The following is a 17,500-nucleotide window of genomic DNA, read 5'->3' as shown; positions in this document are numbered from 1 at the left end:
TGGGTCTGTTTTTATCCCTCCTCGGGAACACGAGGAGAAGCGCTCACCTGTGCAGGTACGTCAGGTCTCTGTCGGGCAGGTTTATGATGAGATGATGTGTGTGTCTGTCTCTCAGTGATTCACTGGGGCTCACCGGCGTCTCGTTTAGTAGACTCACACCGGCTCAACGCTGCTTTATACTGACGCGGAAAACACCTGAAGTGACTCAAGAGATATCATACTCAGACGGGTCGTGTTTCCCAGCTAACGAACATGTGTTTTAAAGTTTCCTCCTTAGAACTGCAGTCTCAAAAACACGCTTTGAAATCGCTGGTGTTTCTGACGTCACAAACTACCTTGTAACCAATCAGATCAACGTGTGATCGTCAACCAGTGGATCTCTGAGCTGAGTGAGTGAGTGGAGGCGGGGCTCATTTGCATATTCATAGAACCGCGCATACTAAATGAGGCGAGGGTGTCGAGTTACAGTCAAGATATTTTAAGGCATTAAGAATTTTTTTTCAAGATTTTTTTTTTTAATGTCATTTTGGTGATAAATGATGAGTTTTAAGGGGTAAAATGATTGACTACAGGAGGACTTTAAAGCATATTTGCAAACATTACTGGAACGTTACATTTGAATGTTCTTTGAACAAGTCGAAACATTTAAAAAAATGAAACATATCAGAAAAAAAAACATTCCATGAGATAATGTATTTGAGCTATTTTGAGAACATTATTAAAGACCAGTTCTATTAAAGTTTCTGGAAGAACTTGCCAGAACATTCCCTGTTATCTGGGTTTCACCGGATAGATAACAAGAGAGATGAAATATAGATAATACAAACAGATGCACAGTGAGAAAAGAGGTTTAGAGTCTTAAACGAGAGACAGAGGGAGAGAGATAAATGAAAATCAGCATTATAGAGATGTGTCTGTTCCTGCCCAGCCGAGCAGAACGTGTCCGGGTCACTTACGCAACACGCCGGAGAGAAACAGGCTTTATCCAGGACTTACTGCGAACGTGTCTCTTCAGGACCACAGGAACACACATGACATCTGTCGGAGAGAGAGTCAGTCGAGGTCATGTGATACAGTGGATACAGACACTGCTGACTACATCTGTATTCACCACATAACTATTACATAAGGTATTATATTAACAATTTAGAGAATAAGATAAATAATAAATAAATAAATAATAATACAAAAATAATAATAAAAAGAGTTGCTGAATGCTAATAATTAATGTAATCATAAAATGTTTTAAACTTTTAATAAATAAATAATTGCAAAATAAAAACCACCAAAATAAAACACTTTTTTAACAAATATTAGCCTATATAATGCGTTAATAAAAAAATAAAAAACAGCAAAACACATTTAATTTTATCAGGTAAAATGAATAGTATCACAGGAACTTATTTACACAGATCAACCAAGGTAATGAATAAGGAACAGCTGAACAGAATGATCAATAAACAAATAAATAATTAACCCATCAAAAGAAAACACTTTTTAAAAATAAAATAATAAAATAAATATATTTTAGCATATACAGTCATGGTCAAAATCAATGGCACCCCTGATAAATATGACAAAAAATGGCTGTAAAAAATAATTTTTATTTCTAAAGTTTTGATCTTTAATTAAAAAATTCACAAAAATCTAACCTTTCATTGAAGTAAAATAATTGAAATTGGGGGGGAAATCACATTATAAACGGCTGGTCATAATTGTTGGCACCCCTAGAATTTTTTATGAGAAAAATATCTCTGAAGTATATTCCCATTAATATTTACCTTTTTCAGCACACCAGGGGGACTAGGAACATGACATTGTCCAGCTATGACTTCGTGTTTCACAGGAGATTAAATATGAGGAAACACAAAGGCCAAATTCCCTGAATCATCCATCACAATGAGTAAAACCACAGAATATAGTTCTGATGTGCAGCAAAAGATTGTTGAGCTTCACAAAATAGAAAGTGGCTGTAAGAAAATAGCTAAAGAATTGAAAATCCCCATTCTGACCATCAGGGCCATAATTAAGAAGTTATAATCAACTAAAGATGTGACGAATCTGCCAGGAAGAGGACGCGTGTCTATATTATCTTAATGGATGGTGAGGAGGAGAGTTTGAGTGGCCAAAGACTCTCCAAGGATCACAGATGGAGAATTGCAGAGATTACTGGAGTCTTGGGGTCAGAAAGCCTAAAAAAAAAAAGATCAAACAACCCCTACATCCCCACATGTTGTTTGGGAGGGTTTCAGGAAAAATCCTCCTCGCTCCTCCAAAGATAAACTATTTCAGTGGTCAGACACGACTGGATCTTCAAAAGGGACCGGATTCTGTGGTCAGATGAAACAAAAAAAGGGGCTTTTTGGCAGCAAACCCAGCAGATGTGTTCGGTGCAAACAGGGATGAAGAGTCCCCCATGCCTACGGTTAAATACACTGCTGGATCTTACATGTTGTGGGCATATTTATTTGCTGGAGGTCCTGGACATCTTGTTCAGATACATGGTATTATGGATTCTAGCAAATACAAACAGATAAAAAATCTAAACCTGACGGCCTCTGCTATATATCTTATAATGGGCCGTGGATCTTCCATCAGGACAACGGTCCAAAACAAACATCAGAATCAACACAAAAATGTGTTAGGGAGCACACAATGAAGCTTCTGCCATGAGCGTCCCAGTCCCCTGACCTGATGAGTGGCTGAACTGATGAGGAGAAGCACCAACATGAACTTGTGAATCTGCAGGATCTGGAGAGATTCTGTATGGAGGAATGGTCTCTGATCTCTCGTCAGGTGTTCTCCAAACTCATCAGGCATTATAGGAGAAGACTCAGAGCTGGTATCTTGGCAAAAGGAGGTTGCAGAAAGTATTTAATAACAGGGTGCCAACAATTATGGCCAGCGTGTTTTGGAGAAAAACATTTATTTTATAATGTGATTTCCCCCCCCACTTTCAATTCTTTTACTTCACTGAAAGGTGAGATTTTTGTGAATTTTTTTAATGAAAGATCAAAAGGATAAACAATGCAGATTTATTTTTTACAGCCATTTTTTTATCATATTTATCAGGGGGTGCCATTAATTTTGACCACGACTGTAAAATAAAAATAATTTTAAAATAAAACACTTATTAAAAAAGCATTTTATCATGTAAAATTAAAATAAATAAATAATTAACCCATCAAAATAAAACACTTATTAAGAAATTACGCATTTTAGCATGTACAATTTTAATGTATAAATTAATTTAAAATAAAAACATTCAAAATAAAACACATTGAAAAATACATTTTATAACGTAAAATTAAAATAAATAAATCATTTTAAAATAAAAATCATGATCATGACCTTTATCCCATCAGACCAGCTAATGGCCACAGAACCAGATGCGTGATGGGAGAAGGGTGTAGAACAGAGCAAGTTTCTTCCTGTTATTTAAAGCAACACAGAGGATGACATCACTTCCTTCCTCCTCACGATTAGCAGCTTAAGCTTCACTTCCGTCCAAAACCTTCACCTCCGTGTTAAAACAGTATCTTGAGGACGATCTTCCATAAAGTGGAAAAGCACAACTGATGATCACTGAATCTTAGTCTACATGCTGAAAAAACAAGCTTATTATGGCACTGTCTGTGGCTTCAGACGGCTACTGCTGGAGCATGATGGTTAATGATTGGTCAATAATGGTCTTTTTTGCAGTGAACTTCTCAAGAGAACAAAGGGAAAGTTGATGAATGGTCCTCCGGAGAGCTCTCAGGGATTGACTCATGGTTTTCTGATATCCCTCTCTGATTGGGCGGAACTGGGACACCTGATACTCTTCATCGGCTCTATCTTCCAGCAACACTTACAGGAACCCCCCCCCCCCCCCATCCCCCATATAGATCTGCTTAAACACAACAGAGCATTCTTCAGTCGTCTTGAATCCTCTGGCTACGACTGCGGGAATGCTGGGAAACAGAGACGACCCACGGCGTGTGTTTGTGAAGCTTGTTTTTGGCCACGGAATAACTAAATAAAAGAGGAACCTTTCATCTTACTATTTATGTCTTGCAATTCAGACTTTATTTTAGGTATTATGAAAAAAAAAGGAACTGTGAGATATAAACTCAGAGTCAGAAAGTCAGAATTGCAAGATAAACTCACAACTATGAGTAAAAAAGTCAGAGTTGTGAGTAAAAAAGTCAGAGTTGCGAGATAAAAACTCATAATTGTGAGTAAAAAAGTCTGAATCGCAAGATAAACTCACAACTACGAGTAAAAAAGTCCAAATTGTGAGTAAAAAAGTCGAAGATAAAAAAAGAAAATGTATTTTATGTGGTGGTGTAAACAAGCTTCCATCAGTGTGTTGTTGTGTTGGACTCGAGGCAAATGAAGACCCCTCTTAGACCACGGAAACATTCACTGGAAACCAGCCGATTCACCAGCACACTTCCTCTGGAGGCGTTCAGCATTCATCTCACTCTCAGGGTTTTACGAGCTATCACAGTTGTAAAACATGACTAAAAGGGTTGTTTGTTTAAAGCCGCTCAGACGTCTCAGGCTTTCACAGCACCTGCAGAACATAAATCATGAAACCTCGCCAGTGTGTGGTTTGGGTTCGGGACTCGCCGGTTGGGGACTGGGTTACACCTGAAGGTTCCTAAATGCATTTATATAAGTGGGATAAAGAAGACTAAAATCAGCCTTGATACGTAGCTGTCATGATATAAAGTGCATACACAATATAACGTGTGCCAAATGAGTCTGGCCTGGGAACGGATGGAAGATAAGATCCTTCAGACTTCCACTGCCAAACTGCAGGAATGCACCAGGTGTGGAGATTTTAGATGGTGATATGAAAGATATTTAGGTAGGGTTACATTATTTCTGAATGTAATAAAACATTGTGCCATTGTTGCATTCTGAAATGTATCAGAACTCATCAGACAGACTCCCAAAAAAAAAAAGCATAGAGAATAGATACATACTGCGTCCATGCAGGTTCTAAAAAGTAACTGAATTTCTAAAAAGGTTCTAAAAAAAGTAACTGCGTGTTTATAAAAGGTTCTAAAAAGTAACTGAATTTCTAAAAAGATTCAAAAAAGTAACAGAGTGTTTCTAAAAAGGTTCTAAAAAGTAACTGCGTGTTTCTAAAAAGGTTCTAAAAAGTAACTGCGTGTTTCTAAAAAGGTTCTAAAAAGTAACTGCGTGTTTCTAAAAAGGTTCTAAAAAGTAACAGAGTTTTTAAAAAGGTTCTAAAAAATTAACCAAGTTTCTAAAAAGGTTCTAAAAAGTAACTGCGTGTTTCTAAAAAGGTTCTAAAAAGTAACTGAGTTTCTAAAAAGGTTCTAAAAAGTAACTACGTGTTTTTAAAAAGATTCTAAAAATTAACCAAGTTTCTAAAAAGGTTATAAATAGTAACTGCGTGTTTCTAAAAAGGTTCTAAAAAGTAACTGAGTTTCTAAAAAGGTTCTAAAAAGTAACTACGTGTTTTTAAAAAGATTCTAAAAATTAACCAAGTTTCTAAAAAGGTTATAAATAGTAACTGCGTGTTTCTAAAAAGGTTCTAAAAAGTAACTGAGTTTCTAAAAAGGTTCTAAAAAGTAACTACGTGTTTTTAAAAAGGTTCTAAAAATGAACCAAGTTTCTAAAAAGGTTATAAATAGTAACTGCGTGTTTCTAAAAAGGTTCTAAAAGTAGCTGTGTGTTTCTAAAAAGGTTCTAAAAATTAACCAAGTTTCTAAAAAGGTTATAAATAGTAACTGCATGTTTCTAAAAAGGTTCTAAAGAGTAACTGCTTGTTCCTAAAAAGGTTCTAAAAAGTAACAGTTTCTAAAAAGGTTCTAAAAGTAGCTGCTTGTTTCTAAAGATGCTCTATTCACTCGCTCTACTGCTGGACGTCTGTCTGAACTTTACAGAATAAGGGCTGAATAGATAAACTCACATATTCACACTGCGTCCAGTGAGCTCAACACTGGTCTCTGGCACACTGAGCTAATGACCTTCAGTCTGACCACGCTGGAAAAGGAAGAAAGCAGGAACAGAGCCGGAAATTGGACATGCAACATTGAAAGGAAAGAATGGGAGCGAGAAGGGAAGAATGTGTTTGGACCTCCTGTCTTTGTTGCCCAAAGCTGAAGTTTTCAAAGGAACTCGGTCACATTTAGACCCAGAACCCTCCTCTGAGCCCGACAGTAACGCCTCTGATCCAGCCATCCATTCAGCAGGAATTCCTAAATGAAAATGCTCCGGTTGGGGCCTTTAGTTCATGAAAGCATTCAGACACACAGACGGCACTGTGTCTTTTTTCCCTGCTGCTTCCTGTAACGACACACAAACAGACGAATCATGATGATATGTAAAAAAAAAATAAGTAATGAGTGTTTCTAAAAATGTTCTAAAAAGTAACTGAGTTTCTAAAAAGGTTAAAATAAGTAATGAGAGTGTTTTTAAAAAGTTTCTAAGAAGTAACTCTGCGTTTCTAAAAAGGTTCTAAAAAAGGAACTGAGTGTTTCTGAAAAGGTTCTAAGGTTTTTGTTGAACGTCCTTCACTAAAACTAACAGTGCCACCCTGAACACCACAGAACACCATACAGAACAGCCTAGCAACCACATGAAAATGCTGACAATATTACTTAAGTTTAAAATGCACAAATGATCTATTAATACCTGCTTTTTTAATATTAAAAGGCATTTTCAGATGCATCCACGTCATTTGCATGGAAACCCTGAGTAATAGTGTGCACATGTGTGTGTGTTTGTTTAGAAATGCTCACTGGCATGCTCCTCCCCCCGGGTTATTACTCTCTCTCCTGACAGTGACCTCTAGGCTAAAGCTCACGGTGCCGATGACCTTGGTGTGTTCAGATGTGGGTCATCTGTGACCTCCTTCAGATCCGCGCTGACCTCTGACCTCAGAGCGCAGTGTGTTCACTGCACTTTAACAGATGATCCACGGTCAGATCACATGACGCTGTTACCAGTGTTGAGGAATGTGACTCTTAAAAGCAACACATTACACTGTTTCTAAAATGGTTAAGAAAAGTAATGACTGTTTTAAAAATGTTCTAAGAAGAAAGTGTACGTTTCTAACAAGGTTCTAAAAAGTTATGAGTGTTTTTAAAAAGGTTCTAAAAAGTAACAGCGTGTTTCTAAAAAGTAACTGAGTGTTTCTAAAATAGTTAAAAAAGTAATGAATGTTATAAAAACGTTTACTTAAGTATGTGTTTCTAACAAGGTTCTAAAAAAGGTTCAGGTCAAAAAAGTAAAAGGTTCTAAAAAGTAACTATGGGTTTCCAAAAAGGTTCTAAAAAGTAACTGTGGGTTTCTAAAAAGGTTCTAAAAAGTAACTATGGGTTTCCAAAAAGGTTCTAAAAAGTAATGAGTGTTTCTAAAAAGGTTCTAAAAAGTAACTGTGGGTTTCCAAAAAGGTTCTAAAAAGTGATGAGTGTTTCTAAAAAGGTTCTAAAAAGTGATGAGTGTTTCTAAAAAGGTTCTAAAAAGTAACTGTGTATTTCTAAAAAGGTTCTAAAAAGTAACAGTGTTTCTAAAAAGGTTCTAAAAAGTAATGAGTGTTTCTAAAAAGGTTCTAAAAAATAACTGCCTGTTTCTAAAAAGTAATGAGAGTTTCTAAAAAAGTTCTAAAAAGTAATGAGTGTTTCTAAAAAGGTTCTAAAAAGTAACTGTGGGTTTCCAAAAAGGTTCTAAAAAGTGATGAGTGTTTCTAAAAATGTTCTAAAAAGTAACTGCGTATTTCTAAAAATGATCTAAAAAGTAACAATGGGTTTCCAAAAAGGTTCCAAAAAGAGTGTTTCTAAAAAGGTTCTAAAAAGTAACAGCGTGTTTCTAAAAAGTAATGAGTGTTTCTAAAAAGGTTTTAAAAAGTAACTGGATTTCCAAAAAGGTTCTAAAAAGTAATGAGTGTTTCTAAAAAGGTTCTAAAGAGTAACTGTCGGTTTCCAAAAAGGTTCTAAAAAGTAATGAGTGCTTCTAAAAAGGTTCTAAAAAGTAATGAGTGTTTCTAAAAAGGTTCTAAAAAGTAACAGAGTGTTTCTAAAAAGGTTCTAAAAAGTGATGAGTGTTTCTAAAAAGGTTCTAAAAAGTAACTGCGTATTTCTAAAAAGGTTCTAAAAAGTAACAGAGTGCTTCTAAAAAGGTTCTAAAAAGTAATGAGTGTTTCTAAAAAGGTTCTAAAAAGTAACCACATGTTTAAAGTAGTTTTTCCTTTCTAAAAACTAATAACATAATAGTTTTTATGGAAAGTAATGTTACATTCTTTTGCATGTGTATGTAGAATGCATAAATAGAGGTGACAGTGTGAATTGAAAATACTGAAATAAAATGACTGGGTACTGTGAAACAAAACAACACAATAATATTTCTATTAGATTCTCTTCACTACTTGCAGTTGCACGCAACAATAAACATATATGTGAACTCTTATATGTGAAGTCTTAAAGACTTCAGTGCTATTTAGTATACAGTATCTCGCCCTATACGAGTGTTTACTCACATAAAGTGATACACACAGCAAACCTCATCTAGTTGATCTCTGAAAATACTCAATTTCTCATCATGTCAGGGTCATTTGGCCTGAACCTCAACAGAAAACACTCACACACACCAGTAAACACTGACTGACACACACTATTCACACACACACACACACACACACACACACACACACACACACACACACACACACACACACACACACACACTGCTATGTAGGGCAGGTTAAAGTGTCACGGTTTTGTATTGTCTATCAGGGCATGACGGCCGGTCGATCTTAATTAAATTCCTGAATAATTAAATTATAGTGTATTTACTTTGCCAAATATGGTTTAGTCTCTGGAAAGACTCATAAATGGTTGGTTTAACATGTATTTATCATTCTTAAGTCCATTCTTGCTGTGGGAACTTCAACACTCTTCTGAATTAAAATGTTAAAAAAATAATAATGAAGCTTTCAAAACAAATAGAGAATTATTCAATGCTCTTGAATTTAAAAAGCGTGTGATTGGCTGTTTTGGACATAGGTCACGTGATCCATGTAGAAATAAACCTGCGATCAGTCATCTTCTCTCTAATTTACTCAGTTAATTATGATTCAGCAGTTCAGTATCATATAAAACATTATGAATTCAGTGCAGATTGTCATGAATCGAGAGTGGATCACTGATCCAGATTTCTGTTCTAAAGATCTGAAGGAAATTACTGTCGGTTTTCACCAACACAGACAAAGAAAATAACCTTACAACCTTTATAATACAGACAGTTATTATCCTACTACACCTCTGAACTGAAAAAACTTGAGCTATCATTAAATCATACAAAGAATCACAGTGATTCAATAGTCACATTATTTAAAGTCTGCATGAAACAGAAGTTGCCCTAGTCTTTTTTCCTTATTGTGACGTAAATTCGAGAGAAATAAACAAAGGGGCGGGGCTTGATTTTGTCTGCGGGAATTGATTGGAATTGGATGCTTGTGATTTGCTATTGGTGGATAACATTTGAGTGACAGGTTGCCCCGCCCTCGCGCCAGTAAACAAACTCTTAAAGACTGCCAACTAACCTCATTACTTGGAATTCTTCATGTTTTTCTGGTTAATTACCCAAAGTTTTTTTGATGTGACTCACTGTCAGAAATCCTGTCAGTGCCAGTTTCCTGTCACGACACATAGGCCTACACATATCCATAATTTCTCAAAAGTCTGAGGCATTTAACACTTTGTCTACTATTATAAACCTTTTTCAAAGGTATCACAAAACACAATGAGACATAAAATGCTTTAGTAGTTAACATTTCACGTACACCTACCGTTCACTCCTTGGCGCGCTTATAGGAGAATCCCGCTCTTTTTCGGTCTCCATGGCGATGCGCTTGGCAATGGCGCCACCTTGTGGAATATCGCGAGAACTGTCACTCGAACTCCTTCTGCTATGCCTCGTTTCTACAGCAGGTGTCGCTGTTGAGAAAACCCTAAATAATGCAGCATCTCTGCCATCATCATTTACAGATGAGGAAAAGAGTAGCTACTACAAGAAGCCTTTTCAAAACGACCCAAATCAGATCATAATACAATGACACTTTATTTATTTATAGTCATAGTCATACATTTTCTAAGACGTTATGGGAACACTGGTTTTAATTTTTTTTTATTTAAAAATGCTTTATTTGAACATTCAGTTTACAGTGTGAAACAACACAATTAGAACACAACAATAAGTATTAAGAATAACGAAAATATAAAAGAAAACACTCCCCCAACACCATAGCACAACACAAAAACAGAACTAGACAGTAGTAGGCCTAACATAAACGAGAATGGAAAAAAAGAAAGACGGCATTACTTAAATTAAAAGAAATGTAAACATTAATTAAGGTAACAAGTTTGTAGGTTGTGCAAATTGTACATGTTTTGAGTGCTTTTGGATTAAGAGAAGATGAAATTGTTTTATCTCGTGTAAGAATACCAAACTTGCAAACTTGAATTTGCAAACATAAACTTACATTTATGAATGTAAAATCTACATAGGAAAATTATTAGATTCATTATAATGCAGGCATTTGAATCCGCTTTAAAAAAAATCAGAAAATAACAGTTTTGGGATTCGTTGAGAAATTTTGCACGATATTGCTTGAGATAAACCAACTAACATCTTTCCAAAGTTACAGAGTATAACTGCACGACCAAAACAAATGAAGAGGAGTTTCAGTGTCAAACAGTGGCTTTAAATGTGAGATCAATGGTTGTGGTCTGTTACGCAACGGCGTGTGCGCGCGCGCGCGCGCTCGCGTATGTTTCTCAGCATCCGCGACTGTAATGGCGGCAGATCCGGTTACAACTGAGATCATCTGAGATCAAAGAGTACAGAAGAATATAAGTTATTTACTAAGATCATCTGGACCTGATCATCCTCGGACTGACCGCTGGGAACTACAGATCCAGTGCACGAGCACGAAGCTGAAGGCGGATTAAAGCGCGTGCACGAGGAGGATCTGAAGTCATGGATGTGTTCGCGATTCTCAATCTAAATGAACTCGCTCTCGGGCTGTCAAATCTGCCCATGTTCCCATTCTTTGACATGGCGCATTATATCATATCAGTGATGAGTCTGAGAGAGCAGCCAGGTAAGAGAAATCACACCGAATCACCTGTAATGCATCAAATCCACAACGCACTTCTGCTGTTACAAGTTTATTTCGCTGCATTTCTGAGCATGTCACAAGTTTTCATGAAATTAAAAGTTGCATTGCTATCTAATTGCTTTGTATTTAATCAGCATGGTTGTGATAATGTTCCAAGATCGGGTGTTTATTGTGTTTTTATGAACGTTCAGCTCCAGGTTCCTTCGGCAGGTGAAGCGAACGCGCACGCGCACACGTGTACAAGCGCGTGCACGACACTGTTTATCAGTCCAGGTTACATTGGTACAGAATGAGGGTTCAGCAGTTCTCACATGTTCATGATCTGAGGACTTCAAGAGAGCAGCTCAGTGTGTTTAAAGCTCCTGCATAATAGATGATTATAATGAGTTAAAAGCAGAAGCTACATGTTCAACCGGGAAGAAGAGAAATGCACTTAATCATTAACTCACTGTCAATATCATCTAGTCTCTCTCTGTGTGCTTTTCTCCAAGAAAAATGCAAATTGCAGGGGTTAGGCAGATTAAACATGCAGGGCGGAGGCTCAAAACCAGTTTGGTCTGTCGTTTTGCATTAACCGAACCACATGGCCTTTGCTCTTCTGCACTGTCAGAGCTGGGTTTGTCTTCACATCCCAGTTAATAACATCCTAACCACCTTTACACAAATTAAAAGGTCTCAAAGTCCCCCTGTAGTCAATAATTGTATCACCACAATGACACATTTAAAAGTTTTTTCCTTACAAATAATTCTTCATGTCTTAAAATATCTTGACTGTAACTCGACACCCTTGCCTCATTTAGTATGCGTGGTTCTATGAATATGCAAATGAGCCCCGCCTCCACTCACTCACTCAGCTCAGAGATCCACTGGTTGACGATCACACGTTGATCTGATTGGTTACAAGGTAGTTTGTGACGTCAGAAACACCAGCGATTTCAAAGCGTGTTTTTGAGACTGTCTTTGGTTCACTGCAGTTTTAAGGAGGAAATACTCAGCAATGGTGTCGACTTATGAACTTACACATGGATTTAGTTAAAGCACATTAAAAACACCACATAGACACATAAACTACATTAAAAGCTGGATTTACACCACAGTGAACAGAACATTGTATCATTCTGCAAACAAGACTGTTACATTTGAATGTTCTCTGAACATTCCGAAACAAGTAGTAACATTTAAAAAACTTTAGTGGAATGTCCAACCGACAGGTTCAGTGTTAATGATGTTTTTGTCTGAGCGCTCTGAGATCAGGGTTCGCACACGGTGATGGAAGTGCTTGAATTTGACGTTTTGAAATGTAGGTCCTGGAAAACTCTTAAAAACAGCCATTTTTATGAAGACGTTCTTGAAAAGTGCTTGAATTATTTAAAGACAATTTATGGGGAATTTATTTTTAATTTTATTGATAAAACAATGTTTTCACACAAAATTAAAGCTGCAGTCCGTCTGATATAGAGGCGTTTCTCATGGCTATGAGTGTGATATTGCTCATATAAATATCCAGCTTTCATTCTTCAGCTCAATCATATATTCATGAGGGGAAAATCAGTTTAAATAAGGAAAGCGATATCTTTGTCACAGTGTCCTTTCAGTGGTTAAAGTTACCGGAGTCTCATTGCATGTGCTGCACTTTATTTGTACCATTTTGTTTTATTTCTTTTTATTCATCTATTTACCTTTTTTTTGAATTTTAAAGATAATAAAGAAGGATATTGTTTGATAAATGAGATTTCTGATTGTAGTTCTTAAAAAAAAAAAAAAAAAGTAGTGTTTGAAAAGTCCTTGAAAGTCCTGGATTTTGATTTGACAGTGTGTGTACGAACCCTGTGAGAACGCTCTTAAACACCACCAGATAACTGAGTGAACATTAACGTGTGTGTAGAAGTGTGTAGAAGGGTTATCCTCTATTGTGTCGAGCAGCTGCTCTGGATCACCGGCTATTTCTGAGTCTCGGCGTCTCGTTTCACCTGCTCTCTCTCTATTGTCCCTGAAATATGTGGAGGAGCGAGACTCCATACGTCCTCATGTTCACCTCCAGCGGGGAGAAACACACACACTCACACACACTCACACACTCACTCTCACACTCACACACACACACACACACACACACACACACACACACACACACACACACACACACACTCACACTCACACACACTCTCTCTCTCTCTCTCTCTCTCTCTCTCATTCTCTCTCTCACACTCTCTCTCACACTCTCTCTCTCTTACTCTCTCTCTCTCTCTCTCTCTCACACTCTCTCTCTCTCACACACACACACACACACACACACACACACACACACACACACACACACACACACACACACACACACACACACACACACACACACACACACACACACACACACACACACACACACACTCTCTCACACACACACACACACACTGTGAAAACTGATCAGTTGACTTAAAGCTAAAATATGTACGATTTTTGTAATAAAATATCCAGAAATCACGTGCACAGAGTGATATATTTCCTGCAGTTGTGTACTTACAATATCCCAAAAGTTCCCAAAGATTTTTAATTTCAGAGAAATTCCAATTTTAAATGAATGGCTGGTTTCCTGTCGCCCTGTCCCACTTGTAATATCCGCGTTATCCCTGGTTTCCGCTCGTACTGCCGTAGTAACCATGGCGACAGACGTGGACAACTGTGTTACGTCTAGCGGCGCGCTCACGCTGTTGTTGTTTCGTTCAAACATTATATGGACCATGGGAAGCAGACTTTGGGACAAAAGGAGAGATAAATGAGGATCAATATCAGTGTGGCGTTTTCGAGATGCCGAGAGCTAGCGTCCGCGACTAACTTTGTTGCTCATTATCATTTAAAGAGACATGCACCTCATTATCATTTAAAGAGACATGCACCTAATTATCATTTAAAGAGACATGCACCTCATTATTGACCACTGAAACGGGTCTCTGTGAACAGAGCTGTTTTTGAGGAGGTAAAAGGTTGTTGTTTTACACAAACATTGAGGAATTTTAACCAAAGTATATTACAAAGTTTACATGAACACCCTAAAGAATCACACCAACTTGTGGAGAACGGGCATCCGATGACTCCTTTAACTTAAAAAAATTAGGAAACCCGTTGCCTTAAGCCTGTTTTATACTTCTGCGTCGAACTGCCGCCGTAGCTACGTCGTAGGCTGTGTGTAGCGCGCGTACCCTTCGGCGTACCCTGACGTGCACCTCTCCAAAAATGTAACAACGCGTCAATTCTACGCGGACACAAGCGCTGTGATTGGTCTGCCAGAACCCCTCCCTCGGGGTAACATGCTCCCCAGGTGCGCGTCAACGCGGACAACGACACAGAAGTATAAATTAAAACCAACACGTTGCCTACGGCGTATAGGCTCCGGCGTATGTCCGACGCAGAAGTATAATGAGGCCTTTAAGATTAAGTAAATAAACTTCATGCTTAATCGAAAAGATTTGGTAATGTGGAAGTTCACATACCTTAATTTTTTCAATTAAGCATTACGTTTATTTACTTAAGAATTTTAAGCCAATGGGTTTGCACTTTTTTTTTTTGAGCACGTGAACTGATCTCTTTTTACAGTGCAGGAATGAAACATTTTGACTTAGGCGCCGCTAACACACAAACTTCAGAAACGTGAGTCTGTGAAACTCAGACGGTGTGCACATGTGTATTACGTGTTCAGTCTATAGATATGCGCATCTGAATATCCAGTGACCGTAAACGGTCTGTTTCCCAGAGGAAAGCTGGAATGTTGAGTGTGTATCCGCTAAAAACTGTTTTTTGTCAACATTTAGAAGTTGCAAAACTCCAGACTTCTTCGCTTTTCAGTGTTTTCATCACATGTGATGAAAGGATTGAGGGATCATTGGATTGCGGTTTCCTAAGCAACTTTTATTCCATGAAGAATGTGTTCAGCTGGAGTTCGTTCAGCTTCTCTCGGCCGATGAAGACTGAGGCTGTTCTGTGTGCATGTTTAATGGGAACAGAACAAGAATCTTTTCTTTACAGTCAAACCAAAAACTATTCAGACACCAGATATCATTTTTGATATTGTTCCACTAGTGTGATCAGGACACTATAGTTCATTTCTGTAAGTGAGGAGAGCAGAATAAAGTAAACTGTGACATATTACATCCTAATATTCTTCATACAGAGACTACCAGTAACATTTGGGACCAAAAATGATTGGGACACTTTGAGCTGATCATGTTTTGCTGAAGTGTGTTGTCTTTAATTGCTAATGCTCTTTTTACACACAGACTGAACACAATGAAGCATTGCTTGGTGATTGGTTGAGCTAAACTGGTATTATCTAATTGTGTAGTTAAATTTAACAGCTGACAGCTGATTGATATCATATTTTATTACCATTTTCTAAACTATAGCGAATAAACTGATAATGTGAGAAATGATGAAGGTGTCGGAATATCATTGGGTTTGACTCTGTCATCACAAAACATCTTCTCTGGCAATAAATGGCATATTAAAAATGTGCTTTGATATATAATAATTCCGAATGATTACTTTATTTAAATACCATGATATTTATGTGGTACTCAAAGAATATCCTAGTATAATACCAAAAAACATCCCAGTATACCATGACTCTGCCCTCTGGTGCTCTTCTGTGCCGGGCAGAAATGACTGAAATGATTATTTTTAATTCAATGAAATTAATGTACTATATTTTAGTTTGATAATGTTTTTTATTTAATATTTTGTATTTTTAGGGGATTTTATGGTACTAAATAATATTTACGCTGTATTTATAATCCATTTATTCACTTTTTGAGCATAGACCTGAAAATGTAATGTCCAACTTAAACTGTGGTAAATCTTGAACGCTTTAGAGCGACAGACTGAAGTTTGATCTCTTTTCAAAGACGACACTTGGCAGATTATTGCTGAAGTGAAAGTTTAAAAAAGTGAACTTAAAAAAAAGTTACAGAATTTTACGTTTATTGTTATGAAAAATGTGCAAAAATACTATTTTCAAAAACATGATATTAAATATATATTTTCAAAAACATGATATTAAATATATATTTTCAAAAACATGTTTTACTCTAAAACTGTGAGAAAAGCAAAATCATAAATCTAAACGAGTTTGGGGTTGATATCTGATAAAATGATCTTTCAGTGTTTACCTGTGTCAGCTGTGTGTGTTTGCCTGTGTCAGCTGTGTTGTGTGTTTGCCTGTGTCAGCTGTGTGTGTTTACCTGTGTCAGCTGTGTTGTGTGTTTTCCTGTGTCAGCTGTGTGTTTGCCTGTGTCAGCTGTGTTGTGTGTTTGCCTGTGTCAGCTGTGTATGTTTGCCTGTGTCAGCTGTGTTGTGTGTTTGCCTGTGTCAGCTGTGTGTGTTTACCTGTGTCAGCTGTGTTGTGTGTTTTCCTGTGTCAGCTGTGTGTTTGCCTGTGTCAGCTGTGTTGTGTGTTTGCCTGTGTCAGCTGTGTGTGTTTACCTGTGTCAGCTGTGTTGTGTTTCCCTGTGTCAGCTGTGTGTGTTTGCCTGTGTCAGCTGTGTGTGTTTGCCTGTGTCAGCTGTGTGTGTTTGCCTGTGTCAGCTATGTGTGTTTGCCTGTGTCAGCTGTGTTGTGTGTTTGCCTGTGTCAGCTATGTGTGTTTGCCTGTGTCAGCTGTGTGTGTTTACCTGTGTCAGCTGTGTGTGTTTGCCTGTGTCAGCTGTGTTGTGTGTTTGCCTGTGTCAGCTGTGTGTGTTTACCTGTGTCAGCTGTGTTGTGTGTTTTCCTGTGTCAGCTGTGTGTTTGCCTGTGTCAGCTGTGTTGTGTGTTTGCCTGTGTCAGCTGTGTGTGTTTGCCTGTGTCAGCTGTGTTGTGTGTTTGCCTGTGTCAGCTGTGTGTGTTTACCTGTGTCAGCTGTGTTGTGTGTTTACCTGTGTCAGCTGTGTTGTGTGTTTTCCTGTGTCAGCTGTGTGTGTTTGCCAGTGTCAGCTGTGTTGTGTGTTTACCTGTGTCAGCTGTGTTGTGTGTTTACCTGTGTCAGCTGTGTTGTGTGTTTTCCTGTGTCAGCTGTGTGTGTTTGCCAGTGTCAGCTGTGTTGTGTGTTTACCTGTGTCAGCTGTGTTGTGTGTTTACCTGTGTCAGCTGTGTTGTGTGTTTGCCTGTGTCAGCTGTGTTGTGTGTTTACCTGTGTCAGCTGTGTTGTGTGTTTACCTGTGTCAGCTGTGTTGTGTGTTTGCCTGTGTCAGCTGTGTTGTGTGTTTGCCTGTGTCAGCTGTGTGTGTTTACCTGTGTCAGCTGTGTTGTGTGTTTTCCTGTGTCAGCTGTGTTGTGTGTTTGCCTGTGTCAGCTGTGTGTGTTTACCTGTGTCAGCTGTGTTGTGTGTTTTCC

The 17,500-nt window shown here is 37.8% G+C and overlaps 1 protein-coding gene across 1 annotated transcript in view; it reads left to right on the top strand.

Moving 5' to 3' along the window:
• The first annotated feature begins 10,750 nt into the window (after window positions 1–10,750).
• Window positions 10,751–17,500, top strand: part of tmem38b (transmembrane protein 38B) — a 28,011-nt gene continuing 21,261 nt past the window's right edge. The window contains exon 1 of the mRNA XM_084387655.1: window positions 10,751–11,122. Within this exon, the coding sequence (XP_084243781.1) occupies window positions 10,999–11,122 (124 nt within the window). The 5' untranslated portion in view covers window positions 10,751–10,998. The remainder of the gene's footprint in view (window positions 11,123–17,500) is intronic.

This window comes from Rutilus rutilus (genome assembly GCF_951802725.1).
Source record: "Rutilus rutilus genome assembly, chromosome: 18".
Taxonomy (NCBI): Eukaryota; Metazoa; Chordata; class Actinopteri; order Cypriniformes; family Leuciscidae; genus Rutilus; species Rutilus rutilus.
This window is presented reverse-complemented; position numbering and strand designations above follow the sequence as displayed.